Source organism: Ceraceosorus guamensis, assembly GCF_003144195.1.
Source record: "Ceraceosorus guamensis strain MCA 4658 unplaced genomic scaffold IE81scaffold_99, whole genome shotgun sequence".
Taxonomy (NCBI): Eukaryota; Fungi; Basidiomycota; class Exobasidiomycetes; order Ceraceosorales; family Ceraceosoraceae; genus Ceraceosorus; species Ceraceosorus guamensis.
The window spans coordinates 1-20,279 of NW_020290094.1; the positions used below are offsets into that span (position 1 = coordinate 1).

Sequence of the window (20,279 nt, forward strand, 5' to 3'; positions counted from 1 at the left end):
CCCCCCCTCCCCTTCTCCCCCAAACATACCTGTTCTGCCTTTGCTGCGTAACTCATTCATTCCGATTTCTTCCCCTCTCGCTCCACCTTCATCGACAGCATTCGCAATCACGCGTCGGGCAGCGACTCGAATCTTTATTTTTGACGCCCTGCGCGCCACACGGCGCTTCGCTGACCATCAGCGACGAATGCCGTCGTGCTCTGCAGTACCGATGACTGCTCGCTGTAAACCACTCTCTACTCCTTCATCTTGTAGGCCAAATCTCAAAGCTCGGGCAACCAATCAGCCATCTTGGAGAAGAAAAAGGGCACAGCACAAATGTATCCATAAGGCGATGCGTCAGTCTGCATTTTATCGCACTGTGATTGCGAAACGAAAGCTCCGACGAGCTGATGATGCGATGGAAACAGATACACGCAAGAGGTGCGCAGCGATCCAACTCTTCAAAAGGCAGAGCTAGACCATGTGTGCTTGTACATACGCCTAGAGATGTCTCAATTATGGCGCTGCGCGACACGGCACGCCACGGTGCAGCTCGCTTCATTCTTCTTCGCTCTCCTCATCGGAAGATCTGAGGTCCAAAGTGGGCATAGCCTCATCATCGTCATCATCTTCATCGCTGTCCCTCGCCCCTTGCAGCACTTGCTGTGAACGCGTCTGTTCAGAGCGGTGCAGAAGCTGCGGAGAGCGCTGAGAATGACTGCTAGTGGTGCGAGACATCTCGGCAGTGAGCATGTCCGCGTCCGTCTGCGATGATGCGAGCTGCACATCCTTCCGACTCTTGGCCAAGGGGGACGCTGGCGAGGCATCTCTCTCCCTGCTGGCAGCAGCAGCAGCAGCAGCAGCACTCCTGCTCGTAGCAAAGATCTGCGCACTCGCACTGACATTGCTACTGCCCAAAGCGCTCGCCACTCTTTCCGGAGAGATGGAGATGCGCCTATTGCTGGCTAGCGAGGGAGACCCCATGGTGGGCGTAGGGGCTCGCGTGTGCGGTTTGACAGGCTCCAAATTATCCTCCTTCGCTTTGGACAACGGAGGGCTGCTGTGCGGAGCACCTTGCGAGAGTGTCCTCGAGATCGCCGACGAAGACGGTATTTGCTGCGGGAAATGTGCATCCACCAAGTCTTCACCTTGTGTATGCGCCGCAGGCTCAGGAAGTTGGGACGCATCTTCGATCTTAACAGCGCGAGGAGTCCAGCTGGAGCTTCGAGTCCGATCGTCGGTCAATCCCACGCTTCGAACCGCATCGAGAGCGATCCTATGCTGAGCGGCCTCGTCGGCATCCACCATGCGTAAGTCCTCCATCTCCGCATCCGCATCCCATTCCGTTGGTCTCTCGTCCGCTGCTCTTGCGAGCCTTGGGGGCAGTCTAGGATTGATGACCGTTTCCAATACCTTGGAGAGCTCCGTCGCTGCTAGTCTGACCTCTGCGTGCGGGTACTGCAACGCTCTGGTAGCAAGGCTGGGCACGTGAGCCAGAGCCAAGGACAATAAAGCCGATGAGGCGTCGCTCAGTACGTGCTGCAAGTATCGCAGAGCTCCTTTGGCAATCTGAGCATTTGCGTTGCTCGCTGTGGAAGTTGTGGTGGATGTGTGGCCTGTCGAGAGGGAAAGGAGTCCAAGGGCGATGTTAACCTGCGCTGCGGCGTGTGAGAGCTTGCGATGCTCGGGTGTCAGATCCGTGTCGAGTGGAGATGAAAGCGCGCAAAGAATATCCACGCACGCCACCGACGTCGCCTGTTCATCCTCCCTCAACAATCTCAATTTGCCACTTCTAGGTCCATCTTGCGCAGCTGTTCCGACCAGTACACTTCCAGTCGCATCGTCCGATTCGTATTTGCGCCTCTTCCTGGCCGACTTCGAGTTGGAGCCAGAGCCGTGGAGAGTGGACGCTGGAGAAGAGCCCGCGTGCGGATAAGACAGCCACTGGCTGACTCTGCTCAGCGCAGCAGTAGTAACACGCAGAAGCAAAGGATCGGCAGGGTCTATCATTCGAGCCAAATCTGCGCCCGGTATGGAACCCTCGTCGGAGCTGACTTTGGAGCAGAGCAGTAGAGCGAGCGCTCTGCTTGCCGAGCATCGCGAAGTCGAAGGCGTGTCTTTGTTGCTTACCAAGTCGGACAGAGCATCGACCAGCCTCCAGAGGTTCTTGGCAGATGCCAGACCGGCTCGAGGCACGGTAAGAGCTAAGACTGCTAGACACTGCAAGGCGCTTCGCTGAGCTCTTGGAAGCGCTGCTGTCTGGAGAGCCTGCAACGAAGCGTCGGTTGACGGCGCTGCCTCGGGCGCAGGGGGCAGCGAAAGGATCGGGATGATGATCGTATCGAGAAGCTCGTGGAGCGGAAGAGGCACCACAGTAGCTGTCGAAGCGCAGAGCATGAGGCTTAGGATTCCGCTGCGATCGGCAGAGCCAAGCATCGACTCCAATCTCTCTAGTGCGATTGGCAAAGCCTCGTGTGGATCCTTTGGCAAGATTGAAAGAATGTTACTTTCTGAGCTGGGAGCGCTACCTTTCCGCCCTTTTACATCTGCCGCAGAAGGCGCAAAGGTGCTGGAGATGGCTTGCCACGAGAATCGAGCAGCTGAGATGGCGGGATGAATGGTGGCGCTCCACAAATCTGCAGCCGAGCTGCCTGCCTTTTCAGCCTGGCTTGTGCCCCCCGTCGTATGTCCGGTCCAATGCAGAGAAATGAGAGCCTGCACGGCTTGCGGATGACCATTCGAGGATGCGCTTGGGGCTATCTCGTAGACTAGCTTGGTGAGCGCGGCGTGCAGCCGAGGACTGAAAGGTCGATAGATGGATGGATGCAGCCTGATGTTCAAAACGACGTGGGGTAATGCGGACAGCTGCTCGGAGAGTGACGAGCAGATCGATTGTCAATGGCAATGCTCCGAACCGGGCAGCATGTATGCGCCCAAAGGTGGAGCAGATCCTAACTCACGGCGAACGAATGACCCTTGGCTGCGGCCTCGATGAGCAGAGTGAGTGCCGTTGCCAAACGGCTAAGATTAGGACTGACAACTGTTCTTCTGTACTCGGGTCTGCTCTCCGCTTTCGCAGGCTCGCCAAAGATGACCCATGCCGCCTGCAGCAGCTCGCCAACACCATCATCGGACAGACTGGCCAGCTTGGCATTCTCACTACCCCGGCCCGGACGAACTTCCTCCTTCGACGCTGCTTCGCCGTAGGACAAGAGCGCATTCAGGGTGCTCGTACCCCACTCCGATGCTCGGGAGTTCGGATCGCAAGACAGTTGCAGGATTGCAAGTCTGGCACCGTACGATGCGTGAGCAGGAGTATTGAGAGCAGAAGAGGTGATAGTTGCCAGTCTGTTCAGGACCGAGTCCAAGGAGATTGAGCTCGAAGCAGAGGCAGGAGTCGGGGCAGAGTTGGGATCACACTTGGCAGCTTCGTGCTGGAAGCATTTGCTCAGCAAGTCTGTGGATTGCAGAGCATCTATGAGCGCCCACAGCGTCCCATTTTGAATTGTGCTGGGCAGAAGAGCTCGCAGCTGACGAAGCGGCGTCGTAGCCGTCGAGACGTGGCCCCCTCCGTTTGGGAGGATCTGAAAGGACGACATGATGCAGAGAGTGGGCAAGCAGCCAACGGCGATCTTTGCCGGGCGTCTCGAGCTCGCTGAACCTTTCAAGGGATCGACTTTCGAATCGGTGGTGATGGCAGCTGCGAATGTATGCCTCCGACTCGCGACTCCTGGTGAGTCGTGGGGGAGATCTGCCTGCCGCGGTGTTGGCGGTTAGGAGTCGTGAGTGCTGTCGAGTTGTCGCGAGGCGAGCCCTTGCTGCACGCGATGCGCACGCTTCCTTGAAATTTTTTCCGGTGGCTGCGCGCGTTGTGCGCACAAAACGGCGCTTTCAGGTTCCGTGCGGCAGCGGAGGGGGTTTGGGTGCGTACATGCAGCCATGCAATCGTGAATGCCTGCTCACCTTCCTCAACGCCCCAGCACACTCCCCTTTCTGCTGCCTCATATTTGAGTCGAAAGCGACATCGGCTGCAAGATTCCAAGGCTTCTGCACCGGTAAATTAGACTGACAATGAGCGCAAAATCGACACGCAGCGGCTCAAAGAGGACAGTGAGCGATGCGAGAAAGAGGAAACGCAAGACTAGGAGCCGAAAGAGATCTGGCGCTGCATCGAGGACCAATGACACGGCAGCAGAGGCTGCCGAGAGCAGCGATAGCAGCGATGAAGAGGAACAGAATAAGCCGAAGAGCGGTCTTGGTGCTCTGACAGAGGCGTCAAGAGAAGTCAGAGGCGTCAAAAGTAGCGAGGTGGCTCGGAGGCAGAACGCGGACGACGATTCATCCTCCTCCTCCTCCTCCTCCTCCTCCTCCTCCTCCTCCTCCTCGTCGGACAGCGACTCTGACAGCGATCACATCACGAGTAAGCCCAAACGGCGGAGAACGCGCAAGAGAAAGGTTGGGAAGAACGTGCTTGGGCCATCCGCCGGTGAAGCGCCCGCTCCTGCCTCTCTTCCAGCATCGACACTTGAAGCTCCAGCGTCTGACGATAAGCAGCACGCCGCGATTGCGAATGCTTCCGCAGCTGCAGCAGCTCATAACATGGAGAAACCCGACTGTCCTGATCCTAAGCATGATGCGAGACTGGGAGAAAGCGCAAAGGCATGTGAGTAAATGGGACTCTGCCTGGTCATACGTTGCTTCAGCTCCGCCCAGCGTCATCAGCGCTCACACACATCACATGCGCAAACTTTGACTGTCATAGCCTTGATGTATGCGCATCAGTACTTCTACGACAAACCCAATTGGAAATTTTCCAAGGTGCGCCATCGTTGCTAGTGTGCGCATGCAGAGCTGTCCATTTCCCATTTCACTGACTTTTGGACGCTTCACTCGGGGGACCGCGCACGACAGGCTCGTCAGACGTGGCTTCTACGGCATGTGCTCTCGCTGTCATCCACCGACGCCATCATCAATGCAAATGAAGGCCCACACCCATCTCCTGTTGCAGCACCTAAAACCACGGAGCAAGCTGAAGAGCCAGGTCAATCCGATCACCTGAAATCATCGGCTTTTCCCGACGAATATGTGCATTTGGTCGGCGGCTACCTGAGCACTATGCAAGGAGCAGGCAAGCAGGTGAGATACAGCGCAACTCGGTCTGAGGAATTCATGTCTGCGTCGCGCGCTAACTCAGAAATGCCTATGCCTTGCACCAATGAACAGAGGCTGACAGATGTTCTTCGCCAAGCCCTTTTGGCTCCAGCAGCACGCACAGGAGGTCAAGACAATCCCGTGTCAGAATCTAATCAGGCACCCGTTCCAGCCAGCACGGCCTTCGGATCGATGGCCGTAGCACAAGAGCGAGCTGCTGAAGGAGCGCCAGATGCAGCTCTGGTCGAGGGCAGAAGACAAAGGGCAAGAGAATTACTGGTAGCTATGGGAGAGGTTGTTTAGATGCTTTTGACTTGAGCTTCATCAGGTCATAGAGGCGAATGCAATGCGTGACTCTGCACACCCACACAGTCTAGAGTATCTGAAGACAGAGCGCTACAACAGTCACAATCACGAATCCGGCGGAGCAAATGTGCTGTCCATGCTGCTCCACCGGTTTGGTCGCTGCACAGTCTTTCGAGGCCGCCTCATGCCTTGCGCATCAGAGCATCATCGTCTTTGACGGGATGCTAGTGACGTGTGAGAGTTTGCCTCCAGAGCGAGACAAAAGAAGGCGGGGCCGATGAGGATGAGAAGCATCCAGGACATCCATCGTCATCCCACGTGACCCTTGATGCGCTTGTGCATTTGATGATTCTCGTTTCAGCAGACTCATCTGACTCAAAACTGTTGTGACTTCTGATTACAAAATCTGTCTCTCTGCGGGCGCGGGCGTTGCTTGCTGCGTAACGTCTTGCGGGGGAAATTTTGTTCGCAAAAATCGTGCATCGTGCATGATCGTGCTCGAGATGCATGCAATTCAAATCGTGAATGCAGGCAATCACGAAGCAGAACCTTGAAATGCTGCACCGCTCATTCGCACGCACCCACTCCTCTGTCCCTCGCTGCGCTTCACCTTTGTCAGACGTGAGTCACGCTCCACATCCGCCCGCCTCGATTGCTCGACGATAGCGATCACAGCTCGAAGGTCATCGACCATCCCAGAGGGGTTGACAAGCTTGGCAAGAGGCGCCTTGTAATTGGCACTCCGGCTTCCAGCGACCAGCAGCCTAACTTCAACCAGCGGTTCGGCTCACTCTTGAAAGGTACAAGACCTCGCAAGGTCACACGGAAGGCTTGCGCAACTCTTTTTGGTCCCCCACTGGTGAATCAAGCATCCTAAATCTTCCAAAGCCTGAACGGATCGAGCTATCTTTCTGCCACAGGTGCGAAGAACACCGCGCGCAGCGCATACATCCGTCAAAATGAGCGCAGAAGCCGGTCCATCGCGAAGACCAGCGGTCGCAGGAGGCGCCACCTCCCTGCTGGCCTCACCTCCCTCATCCGAGACGCAAACATCCACCGCATTCAATGCCGAAGCCTCGCGCTCCATCGCATACCGCAGCGCTGATCGACCTGAAAGCTCGTTGCGATCTGTTCGAAAAGCGGTGGCACCGCCGGCATGGTTACATTTCGCAGCAGGAGGCGCAGGAGGCATGTGCGGTGCCATCGTGACGTCGCCCTTGGACGTAGTCAAGACTCGTCTACAGTCCGACTTGTATCGAACCAAAGCTCACAACTTGGTCGGCAGCAGCACCACCACCGCATCTGGCGGAGTGGTCGCGCAGGGAAGAAAGTTGGCCTACCATTTTGTGGAGACGGGCCACATCTTGGCCGAGATTTGGACAAAGGAAGGACCCAGGGCGCTGTTTCGAGGACTTGGACCCACGCTCGTGGGCGCTGTACCGGCCAGGTGAGTCTGAACACTCGGCGATGAGAGTGTATTGGTGATGATTCGAGTGCTGTCATGCTGATGGTCGTCACTACAACTGGCACCCGCGTTGCAGAGCCATCAACTTCTGGACGTATGGGAACGGCAAGGCGTTGATAGCGGAGCATTTGAACGATGGCAAGGAGACAGCTGCGGTGCATTTGGCAGCTGCGGCAAATGCGGGCATCGTCACTGCAACAGCAACCAACCCGATCTGGGTCGTCAAGACGAGACTGCAGCTGGAAGCTCACGCTCAGGACGCGGAGCGCGCGTCTCAGAGAAAGGCAGCGGTGACGCCCTCGAGCGCTTCCAAGGCCGCTGTCAGAGGTCTACAGCAAGCTTCATCCCCTGCCACATTCTCTACAGCGTCATCGAGCAGGAGTGTGTCTGCACCGCTCTCAAAGGTCTACTTCAAACCCACACCTGCTCCCAAGATGAAAGGAGCGACATCTCTGCAAATGACGCTTCGCATCATCAAGGAAGAGGGAATCCGAGGAATGTACAGGGGCATGTCAGCTAGCTATCTGGGCGTTGCTGAGGGAACTATCCAATGGGTACTCTACGAACGCATCAAGAGGTGGAAGCCGGCAGGAGAGCGGAGTGCGGAATCGAGCACGAAAAACAGCAGATGGAGCAACACCATTGGAGCTGCGGGCATTGCAAAGCTCACGGCAAGCCTCATCACATACCCACACGAGGTGAGTCGTCCTAGGTGTTTGTTGTCAAGTCAGTGGTTGGTGCTGATGCTGCGTCGCCATATTCTTGCGCAATGTCAGGTCCTGCGAACCAGGTTAAGACAGCAGCCACCAGCAGGCACGTCCCAGCCCAAGTACACTGGTCTGAAACAGACGCTTATGCTGGTACTGAAGGAAGAAGGAGCAGCGGCACTGTATGGAGGCTTGTCGGCTCACCTGCTCAGAGTGGTCCCCAATGCAGTCATCATGTTCAGCGTCTACGAGCTCGCTCTGCACCTTGGATCTAGAAGCGATGCTACACAGCAGCAGCAGCAGCGGGCGACGTCTGGTGCTGCAGATCATGCTCGGATAGACGCCGAGAGGAAAGTGTAGCACTGAAGAGATCTCGCCCTGCCATCGCTCTTGCGAAGTGGCAATGCTGGCCCAGCGCTTACCCCGTCAGTCACCACTCAGAGATTTGATCGCTCATGCCTTCTAGAATACATGTATACAATCTCTTTCACTCACCCATCCTCACTTTGGATTGGCAATCGCAAAGAAAAGGCCTACGTGACGCGGGTGCGAACACTCTTCCGCGTGGTCTTTGCTGAAACGGCTGCGTAAGAAGGCATCGCATCGAGCGCAAGGCGTGTGACTGCCACGAGCTGCTCAAAGTGCGACAGCCCCTCGCGCGTTTGACTGGCCAGGGCTCATCCAGATGCTCGCTTCGCGGCTGGCGACAGAGTCACAGTAGAGGCAGACATCGGAATTAATCTACCAATTTCCCGACACGAGGCGAGGATAGCCATGCAATACCTGTAATAGAGTGGAACCGCAAATGGACTTGCGTGCGAATTGATTCTCGACTCTGCACACCTAGATGATTACAGGCAGCTTCGCGCTCGTTGAACGATGATGCTCGGCGATGCACCATTCGCTGGAGCGAATATCGTCTAGGAAGGCTGCAGCATGGCAGAAGTGTTTACATGGAGATTCCTTCCTGCGTGGAGCGCGACAAAGGAGACTGTGCAGAATTCGTCGACTCGTATTTCGAACATCATCACTCACTGACTCGATCATCACCCAAGACTTTGCAATCAGAATCACTCAACTGTGTGCTGCATGCCCATCACCACCCGCGGGTTGCCGACAAGGCTGCGACGCGTACGGCAGCAGTAGGAAGGCTTAACGCCGAGCCGTTACCGCGCGGGCGCGTCTTGAATGTCCTCTTAATTGCGCGTATGTCCTGTCATAACACGCAGCAGCGCGCGAGCTCGTTTCTTGATCCTTACAATACGCTACCGTAACGTGCACGCTTACAGTACAGTCACGAGTCTAGGCCGGTACTGCATGGTATACCTTCTTCGTAACGTGTGGCTGAATTGTGCACCAATTTAGGCACAAACTGAGGAAAATCCGCCGCCGAGTCGACATACAGGCGACGACGGAGGTGTTTCGGGGAATTTTTGTGGTCTTGTGCATGCATGCATGCTGATGGACTTGACTGGACATCAGGCTGCTGGTCGCAAATTCGCGCTCGCCCCCCACTCACGACTCGTGACCGTGACCGCTTGCTCACCCGCAAATTTGCGCTGCGCGATCCCAGCTGCAGCACCGGCCGTACAGCAGCTTGCCCGCCATACCTGTACCCGGTCCGAGTGCCTGTACCGGCACGACAGCTATGGATGCGTCATCATGACTTCTTTTTCTGCCTCTTGTTGAGAGCAGCTAGAGGTTGCGATTGGTGCGTGATGGACCAGCGCCCATATCAACATGACCGTACGCGAATCGTGAATGTTAAGTCCGAAGTGGAGTCACATTGTGGTCATTCCTTGCATTTGACCGGGGCACAAGCTGGACAATGCAGTTGTGAATCAAATGCGCGCGCGAGTCGTGCGTTCCAAGTGGAGGTTTGCGATGCTCGGGTGCGCATACATATACAGCAGGCACAACAGTCGCGAGCTTTTCATTTCCCTGATCCTCACCCCCATCAACCCAGGTCCTCCCGCGCACCAAATATCGCTCAGCTTTCGCATTCGACCAACATCCCCAACTCCAACATCAGCTTGACTCGCCAACATGTCCAGCTCAGCAGCTGCCAAGCGCATCGTCGTCTTTCTCTCCACTGGCAAGCAAGGCACCGGAGTAGTCAAAGCTCTCAGCGCGCTCAACTCGGCCAGCACAGATCCAGCGTTCAAAGTGCTAGCAGTGACGCGCAGCGCTTCATCCAGCAAAGCCAAAGCTTTTGCAAAGCTCCCTGGTGTCGAGATTCTCGAGAGCGAATATGATGCTGCCAAGGTATTCGAAAAGGCGCTCAAAGGTGGACCCGTGTATGGTGTCTTTTCGTGAGTAGATGCGCGTCCAAGCGGGCACGTGAGAGCACGTGTTGACGGAAAGTCTCTTTTTTCTCGGCATCGCCATCACACAGCGTACAGCAAAGCTTCGACAATCCCAACGGAGGGGTCAAGGGAGAGACCGAGCAGGGCATCCAAGTGGCAGATGAGGCAGCCAAGGCTGGCGTGCAGCACCTGATCTACAGCTCTGTCGACTTCGGTGGATTGGCAAAGACCGACATTCCCCACTTTGAATCCAAGAGGCTGGTAGAGCAGCACATCGAAAAGCTGCAAAAGGCGAGCCCGAGCTTGAAGACGACGATTTTGAGACCGACGTTCTTTATGGACAATATCTCTCAAGATGGAGGATTTTTGGGCAAAGCTGTTCTCACTGCTAGCATCAACACTGTCAAGAAACCTCTTCAGATGGTGAGTATGAACTCGCAAGCAGCTCCTTGACATTACCCAAAGCCAACTTTTGGGCTTGTGCGCTGACTTGACTGAACGCCGACGCTCAACGCACCTCTTTTTTTTTCTTTTTCTTTTTTTTTTTTTCTTTCCCAGATCGCATGTTCCGACATTGGCTTCTTTGCAGCTCTGGCGTTCCAGCAGCCGGAAAAGTACGCTGGCAAGTCCCTCTCGCTGGCCGGCGACGAGCTCGACATGACGCAGCTGCGCAAGCAATTCGCAGAGGTTCAAGAGTATCAGATTCCTCAGACGTTCAGCCTCATCGGGTGGCTCTTGGCCAATGGTCTCAAAGAGGTGAGCCCAGGTGTGCCCTTGGCCTTTAGCTACTCTCTTGTTGGCAATACGAAAGAGGAAGACTGACATTTGCCAGATTGGTTGCTTCCTGCTCGTGCTCGTGCTCAGCTCAAAACCATGTTCGCTTTCTTCAACAACACCGGCTACTCCGTCAATATTGCGGAACTGCGCGCCCTCAATCCCAACCTTAAGACGTGGCGAGACTACGTAAAGACCGAGTACTGAACGAGTTGCCGCATCAGCTTGTCCCATGACGTCGCTATATATCGAAATGGCTGGAACGTTTTCAGAACTGGATGAAGGATACCCATGCACGCATCCAGTTGACTTGAAACGGATCTGGCAATGAAATTGGTGAATCGTGAACGATTTGTGAACGAGGCGTCAGCAATGTGAATCGCAGTCGCAGTCGCAGTCGCAGTCGCAGTCGCAGTCGCAGTCGCAGTCGCAGAGTGTGGTCGTGAGTCTGTGAGTATAGAGCAGTCACGAGTCTGTCTGTCTGTCTTGCCTGCATGAGCTGCCATGCGTGGTTCAGACCACCGCGGTTAGGATCGAGGCGCGCGCTCGCTTAATTCATGGCGCGGGAATTGAGCAGGCTCCGCGGAGATGCGCAGACTCTCCGCCGTCGCGCGCGGCGCAAGGTGAAAGCGCTAACCGCGTGAACGATTCGAGGTTGTGGATGTGCTGCATGGTCACTCGATCACACTCGTGACTGAATTGACTGGACATGCAAGCGGGCTGCGCGACGGCGACAGCGCACTGATGATTCCAGCCACGACTCATAGATCCACTCAAACTGTCATGTGACTACTCACGACTACTTTGACTATTCGATTCAGTTTTGAGTGATTCTGATTGACACGAGTCAACTCAAGACGCAGCAGCACTCACGCGTCACATTCGATCATCGCTCGCCCTACAGCTTCCTGCCTTTCGCGCCCGACACTGACAGTCAAGATTCGTGCCTCGTCGCGCAACGCTGCACGAAGCACGTCTCGCCTTTGACTTGGACTCGCGACTCGTCGTAGTCTGAACCCACCAGCTTTCGAAGCATTCCCATTCATCGTTCGGAGCAAAGGTGCCAAGAAGAGGCTAGCAACATACATCCACCTACGCTGCCTCGCTCGCTCGCTCTCCATCCAGAGAGCGCTCGACATCATTGCACAATCAGCTGGCAACACTCCCGCAAACAAGAGGCAGTCATGAGCGGTTTGGTGCAGAAAGTGACGGACACGGTCAATGCGTGGCTCGAGAATGCTAGGATTGCAGCGGAGGGCAAGATTGTGAGTTTGCTGGGAATGTATGCGCAGCACCGGGAATGTGCTGGGCTCCTCTCTGAACACGGAACGGCGTACGAAGTGGCCACGCGAGCGTCTGGTGCGTCGCAAGGTGGACAGCATTCAGCATGCTGCGAGCGTCTGCAATGAACTCGCGCCTTGTGGCCGGGAAGGAAGATGGGGGCAAACTTGCGGGATGGCTCGGAAGATCTGCATGACCATCAAATCCGAGATGGATAATGCCCAATTGGCGCACACATCAGAAGGTCCTCTCCGCAGAATCGTCACTGACCCTTCGACTCGGCGCGCAATCATGCAGCCCTTTCAAGGCCAACGCTTGGCCGATCGCATCATGCAAGAGCTCTTGGTGCTGGCAGCAGTGAGTGTGGCAAAGACGGCAACTCCAGCCCGTTGCCCCGCGTTGCCGACCAGCTCATTGCCTCTTTTTTTTCATTTTGCTTAGGTCATCTCCTTTGCGGCCGGCTACCTGCTAGAGTCTCTCTCCGCTCTGATGTACATCTATGGCATCTCCACCTTGCTGGCCATCATCGTGAGTCAAAGCGGTCGTGAATGCAAAGCAACTTGGGCTGCTTGTTGGGCTTGAGGTTTGGTGCGCTGATCATCGGCCACGCTCATACCACTGATCAGCTGGTCGTGCCAGCTTGGCCAATGTACAAGAAGAATCCGGTTCGATGGTTGCCCAACCTCCCATCCGACGACGCGCTGCGGAAAGGCGAGGACAGGAAAGAGTCTGCATCGGCTTCGAAGAAGGATTCCTAATAAAGAGCACTTGGGCCTTTGCGAAGCCTACCGTTGCCGATGTAGAATCATCACGGGCGCTCGAGCAATGACGGGTAGCCTGATGGGGTTGTTCTTGCGTGACTTTCTGAATGCTATGTGCGTCATCCGTGCATTGCCATCTCTGCGTCCGCTCTTCCCTGGTGCTCGCACTTGATCTGCGCGGGTTTTAGCCGGCAGTCGCAACAGATGAGTGATCAGAATGAACGAAAGGCTAGGGCTCAGAGATGTGTGTGTGTGAGGTGCCGCTGAGTGCAGTTCGTCACCACATTTTTGATGCCTCGTGCGATCGATGCGATCTGCATGGCTGGCGCCAAGTGAAAGACGGGATCACACCTTGCGCGCTGTGGGGGAGGGGAAGCACTCCGAAAACCACTTTTACATGGGGCACGAGCTCAAACTGGCTTTGCACTCGAGTTTGATGGGTCGATGCGAGTTTGAAGCGTTCCGCTTCACGTTAGGCGGCAATGATCGATGTCGCGGCACATCAGTCGGCAGCCTGTTTCAGCGGCGGTCGTGAGTGGTCAACAGAGCAGAGCAGCGCACATGGCAAGTTCGTCAGCGCGCCTCTTTCTGGGAGTCGTGAGTCCATGGTGCGGCCCACGAAGCCACGAAGCCAAGGAGGGCGCTCCTTCCGCCGTTGTACAACCCATCGAGGCCGGGCCGTGCGTGTCGCTGCTGCTTGCTCGACATCACAATCTGCAGGCTCAGTCGGATCTCTGCTAGCTGTCCGAAACGCGAAACGCGACTGGCATTTATACGAGAATCGAGAAGGGCAAGACCGATCGGCATTCCAATCCTCAAAAGACGCGACGCGACGCGACTCGAAGAGGGTGGGGGAGGGAGAAGGCCAGCCAGCCAGCCAGCCGGCCGACCGGGGGGGCCTGGTGGATGCATAGGCTATCTCGATCGATGCTGGTTATCAGATTCACCCGACGAGTCGAGTCATGGCCGAGCACGCGCGTCAGCGAGAGTCGGGCTGAGCCAGCCCATGCGACGGTGGTCGCGGTCGGTACCGGCATGGCACGTCGCATGGACCTGCTGATGCTGATGTCCTGTGTTGCTGTCGCTGCACGGTCGACGCTCCTCTCGATCGCTTGATTCGCGACGCGACTTGAAGGAAATATAATGCAACACGTATAGGTACACGCTCGAAGAGACGCGTTGAAGATGGAGACGCGTGACGCGTAGAGTGCTGATGCGCGCGCGGGGGGTGCCCTGCGCGGCGGGAGTCGCATGGCATGCACGCGCGCGCAGCTCAGTCACCACAGCAGCAGCACGCGCGCTGCTGCTGCTGACCTGAGTTAATTGACGCGGCGCCACACGCGCGCATGCCTCGCTCGTCGAGCTGCACAGGAGCGCAGCAGCTCCATCATGAAAGTTTTAAAAAGCCAGGCCAGGCCAGAGAGAAGCGTATCCCCATTCCTCCACGCTCACTCATCCTCCTCTCAGCACCACGCTCACACAAGAGTGATTCGCAAAGCCGCTCGGCACACCGACACCACACACACACCACCGCCTTTGAGCCCAATCGAGCACTCTTCCCCGCCCCCGTGCAGCATATCCACTTCAGCACTACCACCAACAACAACATGGCACCATCAGCCACCTCGCCCGTCAAGCCGGCGGCAGACTTCTCAGACGCTGGCTTCCTCTCCAAGACGAAGATCGTCAACTCTGTTCCTGCCGCTTCTTCATCATCCACTGCTGCTCCCATCGACATATCGGCAGATGCTACCCCTGCTCAAGTCGCGGCTGCTCGCATCGAAGCCATGGGTGACCCTTCAGAAGTGTACGGCAAGTTTGTCGGCGACGTCAACTTGGCCGAGGACGAGGAGCCGCTGCTGGTAGAAAGCACGCGTCGCTTCGTCCTCTTTCCCATCCGCTTCCACGAGGTGAGCGGAGTAGCCTGTCTCCCACTCCGCTGCCCTGGCCCTTTGTAGGCATGAATGCGCTTGCTTACCCGCCCCCTCTCTCTCCTTCCTTGTCGTCGGGCGACAGATTTGGCAATACTACAAGAAGGCAGAGGCATCTTTTTGGACCGCGGAAGAGATCGATCTCAGCAAGGACCTGCATGATTGGGACAACAAGCTCAACGACAATGAGAGGCACTTTGTCTCTCACGTGCTCGCCTTTTTCGCGGCTTCGGACGGCATCGTGAATGAGAACTTGGTCGAGCGATTCTCTCAAGAGGTGCAAGCTGCAGAGGCCAGATGCTTTTACGGTTTCCAGATCATGATGGAGAACATTCACTCGGAGACTTACTCTCTGCTCATCGACACTTATATCCGCGAACCAGAGCAGAGAGAGTTCTTGTTTGATGCCGTCGAGACGATTCCCGTGGTCAAGCAAAAGGCCGACTGGGCACTCAGGTGGATTTCCGACAGACGATCTTCCTTCTCCGAGAGGCTGATTGCCTTTGCCGCCGTCGAGGGCATCTTCTTCTCCGGATCTTTTGCTTCCATCTTCTGGCTCAAGAAGAGGGGTCTGATGCCGGGACTGAGCTTCTCCAATGAGCTCATCTCCCGAGACGAAGGTCTTCACACCGACTTTGCGTGCCTGCTCTTCTCCCACCTCAAGAAGCGTGCCCATCCAGACACGGTCAAGCGCATCATCACCGAAGCTGTCGAGATCGAAAAGGCGTTCCTGACCGACGCACTGCCCGTCTCTTTGATTGGCATGAACGCCAACTTGATGTGAGTACTTCGCTTGTAGTCGCGCGTGAAGGCGTGCGATGCAATCAGCTCATTCTCATCCCAACCATCTCTCCTTGACTTCAGGTGCCAATACATCGAGTACGTCGCTGACCATTTGCTCGTGAAGCTCGGCAACGAAAAGTTCTACAATGCCACCAATCCCTTTGACTGGATGGAGAACATCAGTCTTCAAGGCAAGGTGAGTCTTTGTAGGCTCAGAGTTTTGAGTCGTGCTAGTACTGATTTCTGTATCGCTTGCCTTTCACCCATCACAGACCAACTTCTTCGAGAAGAAGGTGGCAGAGTACTCCAAGGCTGGTGTCGGCAGAAAGGAGGGCGAAGAGGAGGGAGATGGCACGCAAAAGAACGTCCACACATTCTCCATGGAGGAAGATTTCTGATTGCCTGGCCTTCATTCTCCGGAGAGATTTTCGACCGAGTGCAGTGCCTCTTTGCTGCTGCTCTTTTGACTACCCTTTGTCTCGTCTCGTCTCATTCCGCTCGTCGTGTATAGCATCATCGCTTCCATTCTCGTAATTGATCACACTTCCACAGGCTTGTCGGCAGCCCCTTGCCAGCCTGCAAAGATGTGCATTCTACAAGGTATGGGTGGCCCGGCCCCTGTTTCCTTTTTGCGCTGCCTGTCACGCTCTCGTATCACCGCGGATGGCAACACCTCAACACGAACCCGTACCGTCATCTGTAGCCGCGCGTCGGTGCATTTATTCGATGTTGGTACAGCTAGCTAGGAAGGGGCAAGGGTTTGTAAAGGACAAGACGAGAGAAAGATGCGGAAAAGTTCAGGCGCGTGTCACGGTGTGCGAGAGCGGGCGACGGCTGCGCGTCGGGATGCATTCATCGGGACCGAAGAGCGGGCAAAGGGGTAGGAGGGGGGGCAAGGCAAGCTGTCGAGTGGACCGGCGCATGTATGCGTGGATTGTCAAGACGTGACGCCGAGGCGGGCCTTTTTCATCCCAAAGGTCTAATCTCCCCTAGCTTTGCGCTCGGCTCGAAGTCTTTCCACCTCTTCTCTAAACAGGCTTCTCATCTTGACGACCCAAGCCCAGACTTTTCTGCTCTGGTTCAGCTCCTTCATGACTTGATCCAACTTTTCCTTGGGTAGAGGTGGGGAATGCGAGAGGACTGGAAGCGTGCACGAGAGGAACGCGTTGGGTTCCGGGGGGATGCGCATGTGGTCAGTAGTGCCACTCGTATCGCGGTAGGAAATTTGACGCCCGCTTTCGTGCTCACGCTTGTAATCGCTGCCGCTCAGGTCCACCACCGCCTCCACTTCCTCTCCGTACTCGTCGGGATTGACGAGCGACCAGACGTAGCGTACCGTCGAAGCTTTTTCGAGAAAGAAAGGTAGGATCGCGCTAAGCCAGATGGCACACCGACACGTCGAGCATCGATGCTCGCGCTCACTGACAATACTCACCCTGTTTCGTACCTTCGATCCTCAGCCCAGTGCACCTTTCAAGATGGTTCAACTCGACCGTGTTGCTCTCCTGTTGCCGCTTGATGATCTCCCTGTCGTCCAGCTTCTCCGACCTTTTCCGCTTCAGCTTCTCCTCCACCTCGGCCAACTCCTTGGAAGCGGATTCGCATTGCGCATTCACGCTGGCCAAACGCCTCTCGAGATCCCGAAGCTCCTGACGCGCAGAAGAATCGGCTTCGCGCTCCGAGGCGATTTCTGAGGGTTTGGGATGCGAGACCGATCAAAGCGTCAAGGTGGCCGCATCGGACCTTTGCAACACAGCATTGCCGCCCCCCTCTTGCGCTTCCATCCGTCGACCGTCTCCCCACGTGAACATCTCCTCCTCTCCCTCCCGTTGCAATCGACTCACCAGCATACAATTGACCCTGAGCTATTTTAGCCTCCTGAATCAGCTTTTCCTTTTCCTTGATCTCTCTGACAAGGTCCATCTCCCTCTGTTCATTTCCCAGCTTCTCATCCTGCCACTCGTTGAAAGTCTTGCTGACCCATCGATCGATCGCATCTCCAAACTGCTTGATGCTCTCCTGCAACGGAGCAAAGTGCAACGAAGGCTTGCAATCGCCCGTAACGTCTAGCAGCGCATGCGAGGGCAAGTCGTAAGAAGGGATGTTGTGCGCAGCTTGTAGAGAGGATGAAGCTAGATTGTTGCGCGGCGTCATGTAACCTCCAGGAGTCATTAGACTACGACGAGGAGTGGCGGACATTATGCCTCCTCCCGCTCCTGCTCCTCCCTGAGATACGCGTTTCGCCATACTTGCTGAAGAGTAGTCCACGTGATATTATTCAAGTGCTCGAACGATGTTGTATGAGAAAGAGAAGTCGTCACTGTGGTGGTGATGATGGTGATGGGCCCTCTTGATGATGATCATAGCGATGAAGATACCGCGCGATATTGGCCCTGTCATCACGCAGCCAGCAGAGCCGGAGAGGTGTGCGCGGGCGCGAGAGAGTTGGCACGCATGCGCCGCGGGCACGCGCGGACGCGTCAAGGAGATGAGATGTTGATCTTGGATGTCTCGAGACGCGTGCGCCGCGGGATCTGGAAACAGTTGCACGTGATTAATGCGTGGGCATCGAGCTCGCCAACCAGCGCGTACAAACACGACACAAAACGCGACTCGAATCTTGAATCGTATGGGCGACTCACAGCCATTGAGCCGATGATGATGGCCAACGACTCAATACTCGGACTCGCGCAGGTGGAACACGCAGGCAGGAAATTGCACAGATTCCTCAGCTCAGACAAACTTTGAGAGATGCAGCAGTGTTCCCCGTTTGACGCGCCGCTACTCGAGCTGTCAGCTCAAAGGAGCATCGCAGAGCTTGCCCCCCTTGGAGAAATGTTGATTGAGCGGCATCTATCGGACCGACCGTATGTTGGTACAACAAGGAGGAAGCACAAGAATGGAAGCGTGTATGCGCTTTGACACAGACGCTGATGGGCATGTCGAGGATGGAAGAGGACATGCATCGATGGAGCTCGCCGCTCCCGTTGGTGGTTGGGTATGCACCACAGCGCTGTGTGTTCCGCGGCCTAGCTCATGGCTCATCGTTGCATTTCAGCAATGCGCCTATCGCACCAGCTCAGCACCTTTTTCGCCTTGCTCGTATCCTCGCCCTTGCCCGAGCCCATCTTGATTCGCACGCCCGTCGAAGAGACGCCTACGTGCACACCTGCCAGACCTATGCGCGTCAGGATGCGAGAGGGAGGTAGCAGTGAGGTGTGCGATGAGAGATAGAGGCCCAACCAGGGATGCAGTGGCGCTTGAAAAGTAGGAGAGCAGCAGGAATGCAGTCAGTTGATGATGGCCAGCACGCGCGCATGCATGTCAAAGCGCGACTCGTTGAACTCACCATTGCCAGCACCCCCGCAAGCTTGACTGACGATGCTCCAAGGAACAGCCAACGTCAAATTCTCCGCCAACTTTTCATCCTCCACGTCGTCCACCAGAGCGCCAATGTTCCAAGTGACTTCAATACTCGCTTCAGCTTGCGAGCCTCGTGCGCTATTGTTCGACTTCCACAGCACTTCCAGAATCTCTTCCAGTGCCAATCCTCTGAGAGCTCGGGAAGCCATGGCGGACGAGAGGTGCGTATCGAGATACTCTTGAGAGAAGCTGAGCAGCAAGGGAAGCAGAGCAGCAGCCACGCCCGTCGTACCTCCTTTGACGCCCCTGGCAATGAGCACGTGAGGAAGAAAGACGACGCAAGCATTGAGCGTCGTCTTGACTGCTGATCTCGCAACTTCTACCGGTGCGCCGGGCAGCGGCAAAGCTTGAGCTCTTACCGAAACCTCCAGCACCCACGCCGTCGTTCCGAGTGAAGGTAGCGTTGCTACTCGCACTCGAGGTGGCGAGATGATGGGGCCAGGCATGGAAGCGGAGAGGGAAGCGAGACGAGGAGAAAGGTATTCCAGACATGCGGTTCGGATCAGTCCGAATTGATCTCGTGTTGGCGCTACATCTACGCTGCGTCGTGCTGTTGGGCCCGTCGAGGCGGAATTGCCACCCGAGGTGGAGCTGATGGTGGGCAAGTGCAGGGAAGAGTGGGAGTGCAGGTGCAGTGTGCGATCCAAGAGCAGCTCTGTCAAGAAGCGTGAAGCATACAGTCGCGGCGAGTAGCAAAGGGTGGGGATCAGCTCCCGTGTTTTGTAACTTGCACGTGTGTGTTCCAGCAGCAGGCTCGACTCACTATCCAGCGTAGCCCAACTAGTGTCCTCCTCCATCCCGCTCAAGCTCGTATCGAAAGTGGCAGGTCTTGGAGACATGCTGCTCCTCGGCGATCTCATCTGCGGCGGCTTGCTCTTTCTCATCTGAGCAGATCCAGGCGAGGCAGAAGCAGAAGGAGAGCTTCGTCTAGCATCTTGACCCCTTCGTAATTGCGCTGCCGCATCGCCACGCGAACCAGCAACCCGCGCGGATTGGCTGTCCTGCGGGTCTAGGCGTGGCCTTTTGGTCGGCGATGAGGACATCGTGAGGCGTCAAGCTTTTGCTGAAAGGTCCTCGAGTGGTTCGTCCTGTATGTGAACCTCGACTTCGAGTCAAATGAGAGATTTTGGCAAGTCATTGGCGCCGACAGCCAATGCGGATGATGAAAGGCAAGGGTATCAAAAAGCGTCAAGTGCTCAGGTCCACCACACGAGGAGAGATGGATGCCTTTGCCTTGCGGCGCGTCCACGCACTCACGAACGGCGCGTGCGCGCACCCTGCACGCGATTCCCACGTGACTCTAACACACAATGGCGCCTGCCCGATCAGCGTCGCAAGTTCGTGAAATATCACGAGTCTCATGTCTCTTGATCTCAAAGTGGCATGACGCTCGATACTCAAGACTGCAT

The 20,279-nt window shown here is 56.1% G+C and overlaps 8 protein-coding genes across 8 annotated transcripts; 5 read left to right on the plus strand and 3 right to left on the minus strand.

Moving 5' to 3' along the window:
• Positions 1-157: 157 nt before the first annotated feature.
• IE81DRAFT_326254 (hypothetical protein) lies at positions 158-3,753 on the minus strand. Its single transcript, XM_025514767.1, has 2 exons — positions 2,943-3,753; positions 158-2,847 (listed from the first exon to the last, which is right to left on the minus strand). Exons 1-2 carry the CDS (start codon positions 3,579-3,581, stop codon positions 541-543), a joined length of 2,946 nt encoding a protein of 981 aa, XP_025366856.1. The 5' UTR covers positions 3,582-3,753; the 3' UTR covers positions 158-540.
• Positions 3,754-3,954: 201 nt separating this feature from the next.
• On the plus strand, positions 3,955-5,488 carry IE81DRAFT_368866 (hypothetical protein). Its single transcript, XM_025517185.1, has 4 exons — positions 3,955-4,645; positions 4,745-4,800; positions 4,894-5,118; positions 5,206-5,488. The coding sequence occupies exons 1-4, from the start codon at positions 4,054-4,056 to the stop codon at positions 5,434-5,436; spliced, it is 1,104 nt and encodes a 367-aa protein (XP_025366857.1). The 5' UTR covers positions 3,955-4,053; the 3' UTR covers positions 5,437-5,488.
• A 470-nt stretch (positions 5,489-5,958) lies between these two features.
• Positions 5,959-8,142, plus strand: IE81DRAFT_338357 (mitochondrial carrier). Its single transcript, XM_025515539.1, has 3 exons — positions 5,959-6,886; positions 6,981-7,602; positions 7,681-8,142. Exons 1-3 carry the CDS (start codon positions 6,399-6,401, stop codon positions 7,969-7,971), a joined length of 1,401 nt encoding a protein of 466 aa, XP_025366858.1. The 5' UTR covers positions 5,959-6,398; the 3' UTR covers positions 7,972-8,142.
• A 1,412-nt stretch (positions 8,143-9,554) lies between these two features.
• IE81DRAFT_326257 (NAD(P)-binding protein) lies at positions 9,555-10,919 on the plus strand. The gene is made up of 4 exons (XM_025514768.1): positions 9,555-9,923; positions 10,007-10,340; positions 10,476-10,673; positions 10,782-10,919. The coding sequence occupies exons 1-4, from the start codon at positions 9,658-9,660 to the stop codon at positions 10,896-10,898; spliced, it is 915 nt and encodes a 304-aa protein (XP_025366859.1). The 5' UTR covers positions 9,555-9,657; the 3' UTR covers positions 10,899-10,919.
• Positions 10,920-11,439: 520 nt separating this feature from the next.
• On the plus strand, positions 11,440-12,954 carry IE81DRAFT_326258 (SPC12-domain-containing protein). The gene is made up of 4 exons (XM_025514769.1): positions 11,440-11,956; positions 12,270-12,329; positions 12,414-12,500; positions 12,599-12,954. The coding sequence occupies exons 1-4, from the start codon at positions 11,876-11,878 to the stop codon at positions 12,728-12,730; spliced, it is 360 nt and encodes a 119-aa protein (XP_025366860.1). The 5' UTR covers positions 11,440-11,875; the 3' UTR covers positions 12,731-12,954.
• A 1,271-nt stretch (positions 12,955-14,225) lies between these two features.
• On the plus strand, positions 14,226-15,845 carry IE81DRAFT_317620 (hypothetical protein; the record flags this gene model as incomplete). The annotated part of the gene is made up of 4 exons (XM_025512589.1): positions 14,226-14,643; positions 14,750-15,444; positions 15,529-15,643; positions 15,720-15,845. The coding sequence occupies exons 1-4, from the start codon at positions 14,341-14,343 to the stop codon at positions 15,843-15,845; spliced, it is 1,239 nt and encodes a 412-aa protein (XP_025366861.1). The 5' UTR covers positions 14,226-14,340.
• A 208-nt stretch (positions 15,846-16,053) lies between these two features.
• On the minus strand, positions 16,054-17,601 carry IE81DRAFT_317623 (hypothetical protein; the record flags this gene model as incomplete). The annotated part of the gene is made up of 4 exons (XM_025512590.1): positions 16,054-16,587; positions 16,696-16,791; positions 16,883-17,137; positions 17,292-17,601. The coding sequence occupies 4 exons, from the start codon at positions 17,599-17,601 to the stop codon at positions 16,427-16,429; spliced, it is 822 nt and encodes a 273-aa protein (XP_025366862.1). The 3' UTR covers positions 16,054-16,426.
• A 610-nt stretch (positions 17,602-18,211) lies between these two features.
• Positions 18,212-20,176, minus strand: IE81DRAFT_259959 (hypothetical protein). The gene is made up of 3 exons (XM_025511391.1): positions 19,634-20,176; positions 18,797-19,525; positions 18,212-18,706 (listed from the first exon to the last, which is right to left on the minus strand). The coding sequence occupies exons 1-3, from the start codon at positions 19,911-19,913 to the stop codon at positions 18,489-18,491; spliced, it is 1,227 nt and encodes a 408-aa protein (XP_025366863.1). The 5' UTR covers positions 19,914-20,176; the 3' UTR covers positions 18,212-18,488.
• Between the last annotated feature and the right edge of the window lie 103 nt (positions 20,177-20,279).

Coding starts and splice junctions, on each gene's coding strand:
- IE81DRAFT_326257 (XM_025514768.1), top strand. CDS start 9,658: ATGTCCAGCTCAGCAGCTGCCAAGCGCATCGTCGTCTTTCTCTCCACT. Junction 9,924..10,006: donor CCCGTGTATGGTGTCTTTTC/GTGAGTAGATGC, acceptor GCCATCACACAG/CGTACAGCAAAGCTTCGACA. Junction 10,341..10,475: donor TCAAGAAACCTCTTCAGATG/GTGAGTATGAAC, acceptor TTTCTTTCCCAG/ATCGCATGTTCCGACATTGG.
- IE81DRAFT_326254 (XM_025514767.1), bottom strand. CDS start 3,581: ATGTCGTCCTTTCAGATCCTCCCAAACGGAGGGGGCCACGTCTCGACG. Junction 2,848..2,942: donor CCAAGGGTCATTCGTTCGCC/GTGAGTTAGGAT, acceptor CTCTCCGAGCAG/CTGTCCGCATTACCCCACGT.
- IE81DRAFT_368866 (XM_025517185.1), top strand. CDS start 4,054: ATGAGCGCAAAATCGACACGCAGCGGCTCAAAGAGGACAGTGAGCGAT. Junction 4,801..4,893: donor CCAATTGGAAATTTTCCAAG/GTGCGCCATCGT, acceptor CGCGCACGACAG/GCTCGTCAGACGTGGCTTCT. Junction 5,119..5,205: donor TGCAAGGAGCAGGCAAGCAG/GTGAGATACAGC, acceptor ACCAATGAACAG/AGGCTGACAGATGTTCTTCG.
- IE81DRAFT_338357 (XM_025515539.1), top strand. CDS start 6,399: ATGAGCGCAGAAGCCGGTCCATCGCGAAGACCAGCGGTCGCAGGAGGC. Junction 6,887..6,980: donor GTGGGCGCTGTACCGGCCAG/GTGAGTCTGAAC, acceptor CCCGCGTTGCAG/AGCCATCAACTTCTGGACGT. Junction 7,603..7,680: donor TCATCACATACCCACACGAG/GTGAGTCGTCCT, acceptor GCGCAATGTCAG/GTCCTGCGAACCAGGTTAAG.
- IE81DRAFT_326258 (XM_025514769.1), top strand. CDS start 11,876: ATGAGCGGTTTGGTGCAGAAAGTGACGGACACGGTCAATGCGTGGCTC. Junction 11,957..12,269: donor TTGCAGCGGAGGGCAAGATT/GTGAGTTTGCTG, acceptor GCAATCATGCAG/CCCTTTCAAGGCCAACGCTT. Junction 12,501..12,598: donor CCACCTTGCTGGCCATCATC/GTGAGTCAAAGC, acceptor ACCACTGATCAG/CTGGTCGTGCCAGCTTGGCC.
- IE81DRAFT_259959 (XM_025511391.1), bottom strand. CDS start 19,913: ATGTCCTCATCGCCGACCAAAAGGCCACGCCTAGACCCGCAGGACAGC. Junction 19,526..19,633: donor TAGTTGGGCTACGCTGGATA/GTGAGTCGAGCC, acceptor GCTTCTTGACAG/AGCTGCTCTTGGATCGCACA. Junction 18,707..18,796: donor TTGCGGGGGTGCTGGCAATG/GTGAGTTCAACG, acceptor CTACTTTTCAAG/CGCCACTGCATCCCTGGTTG.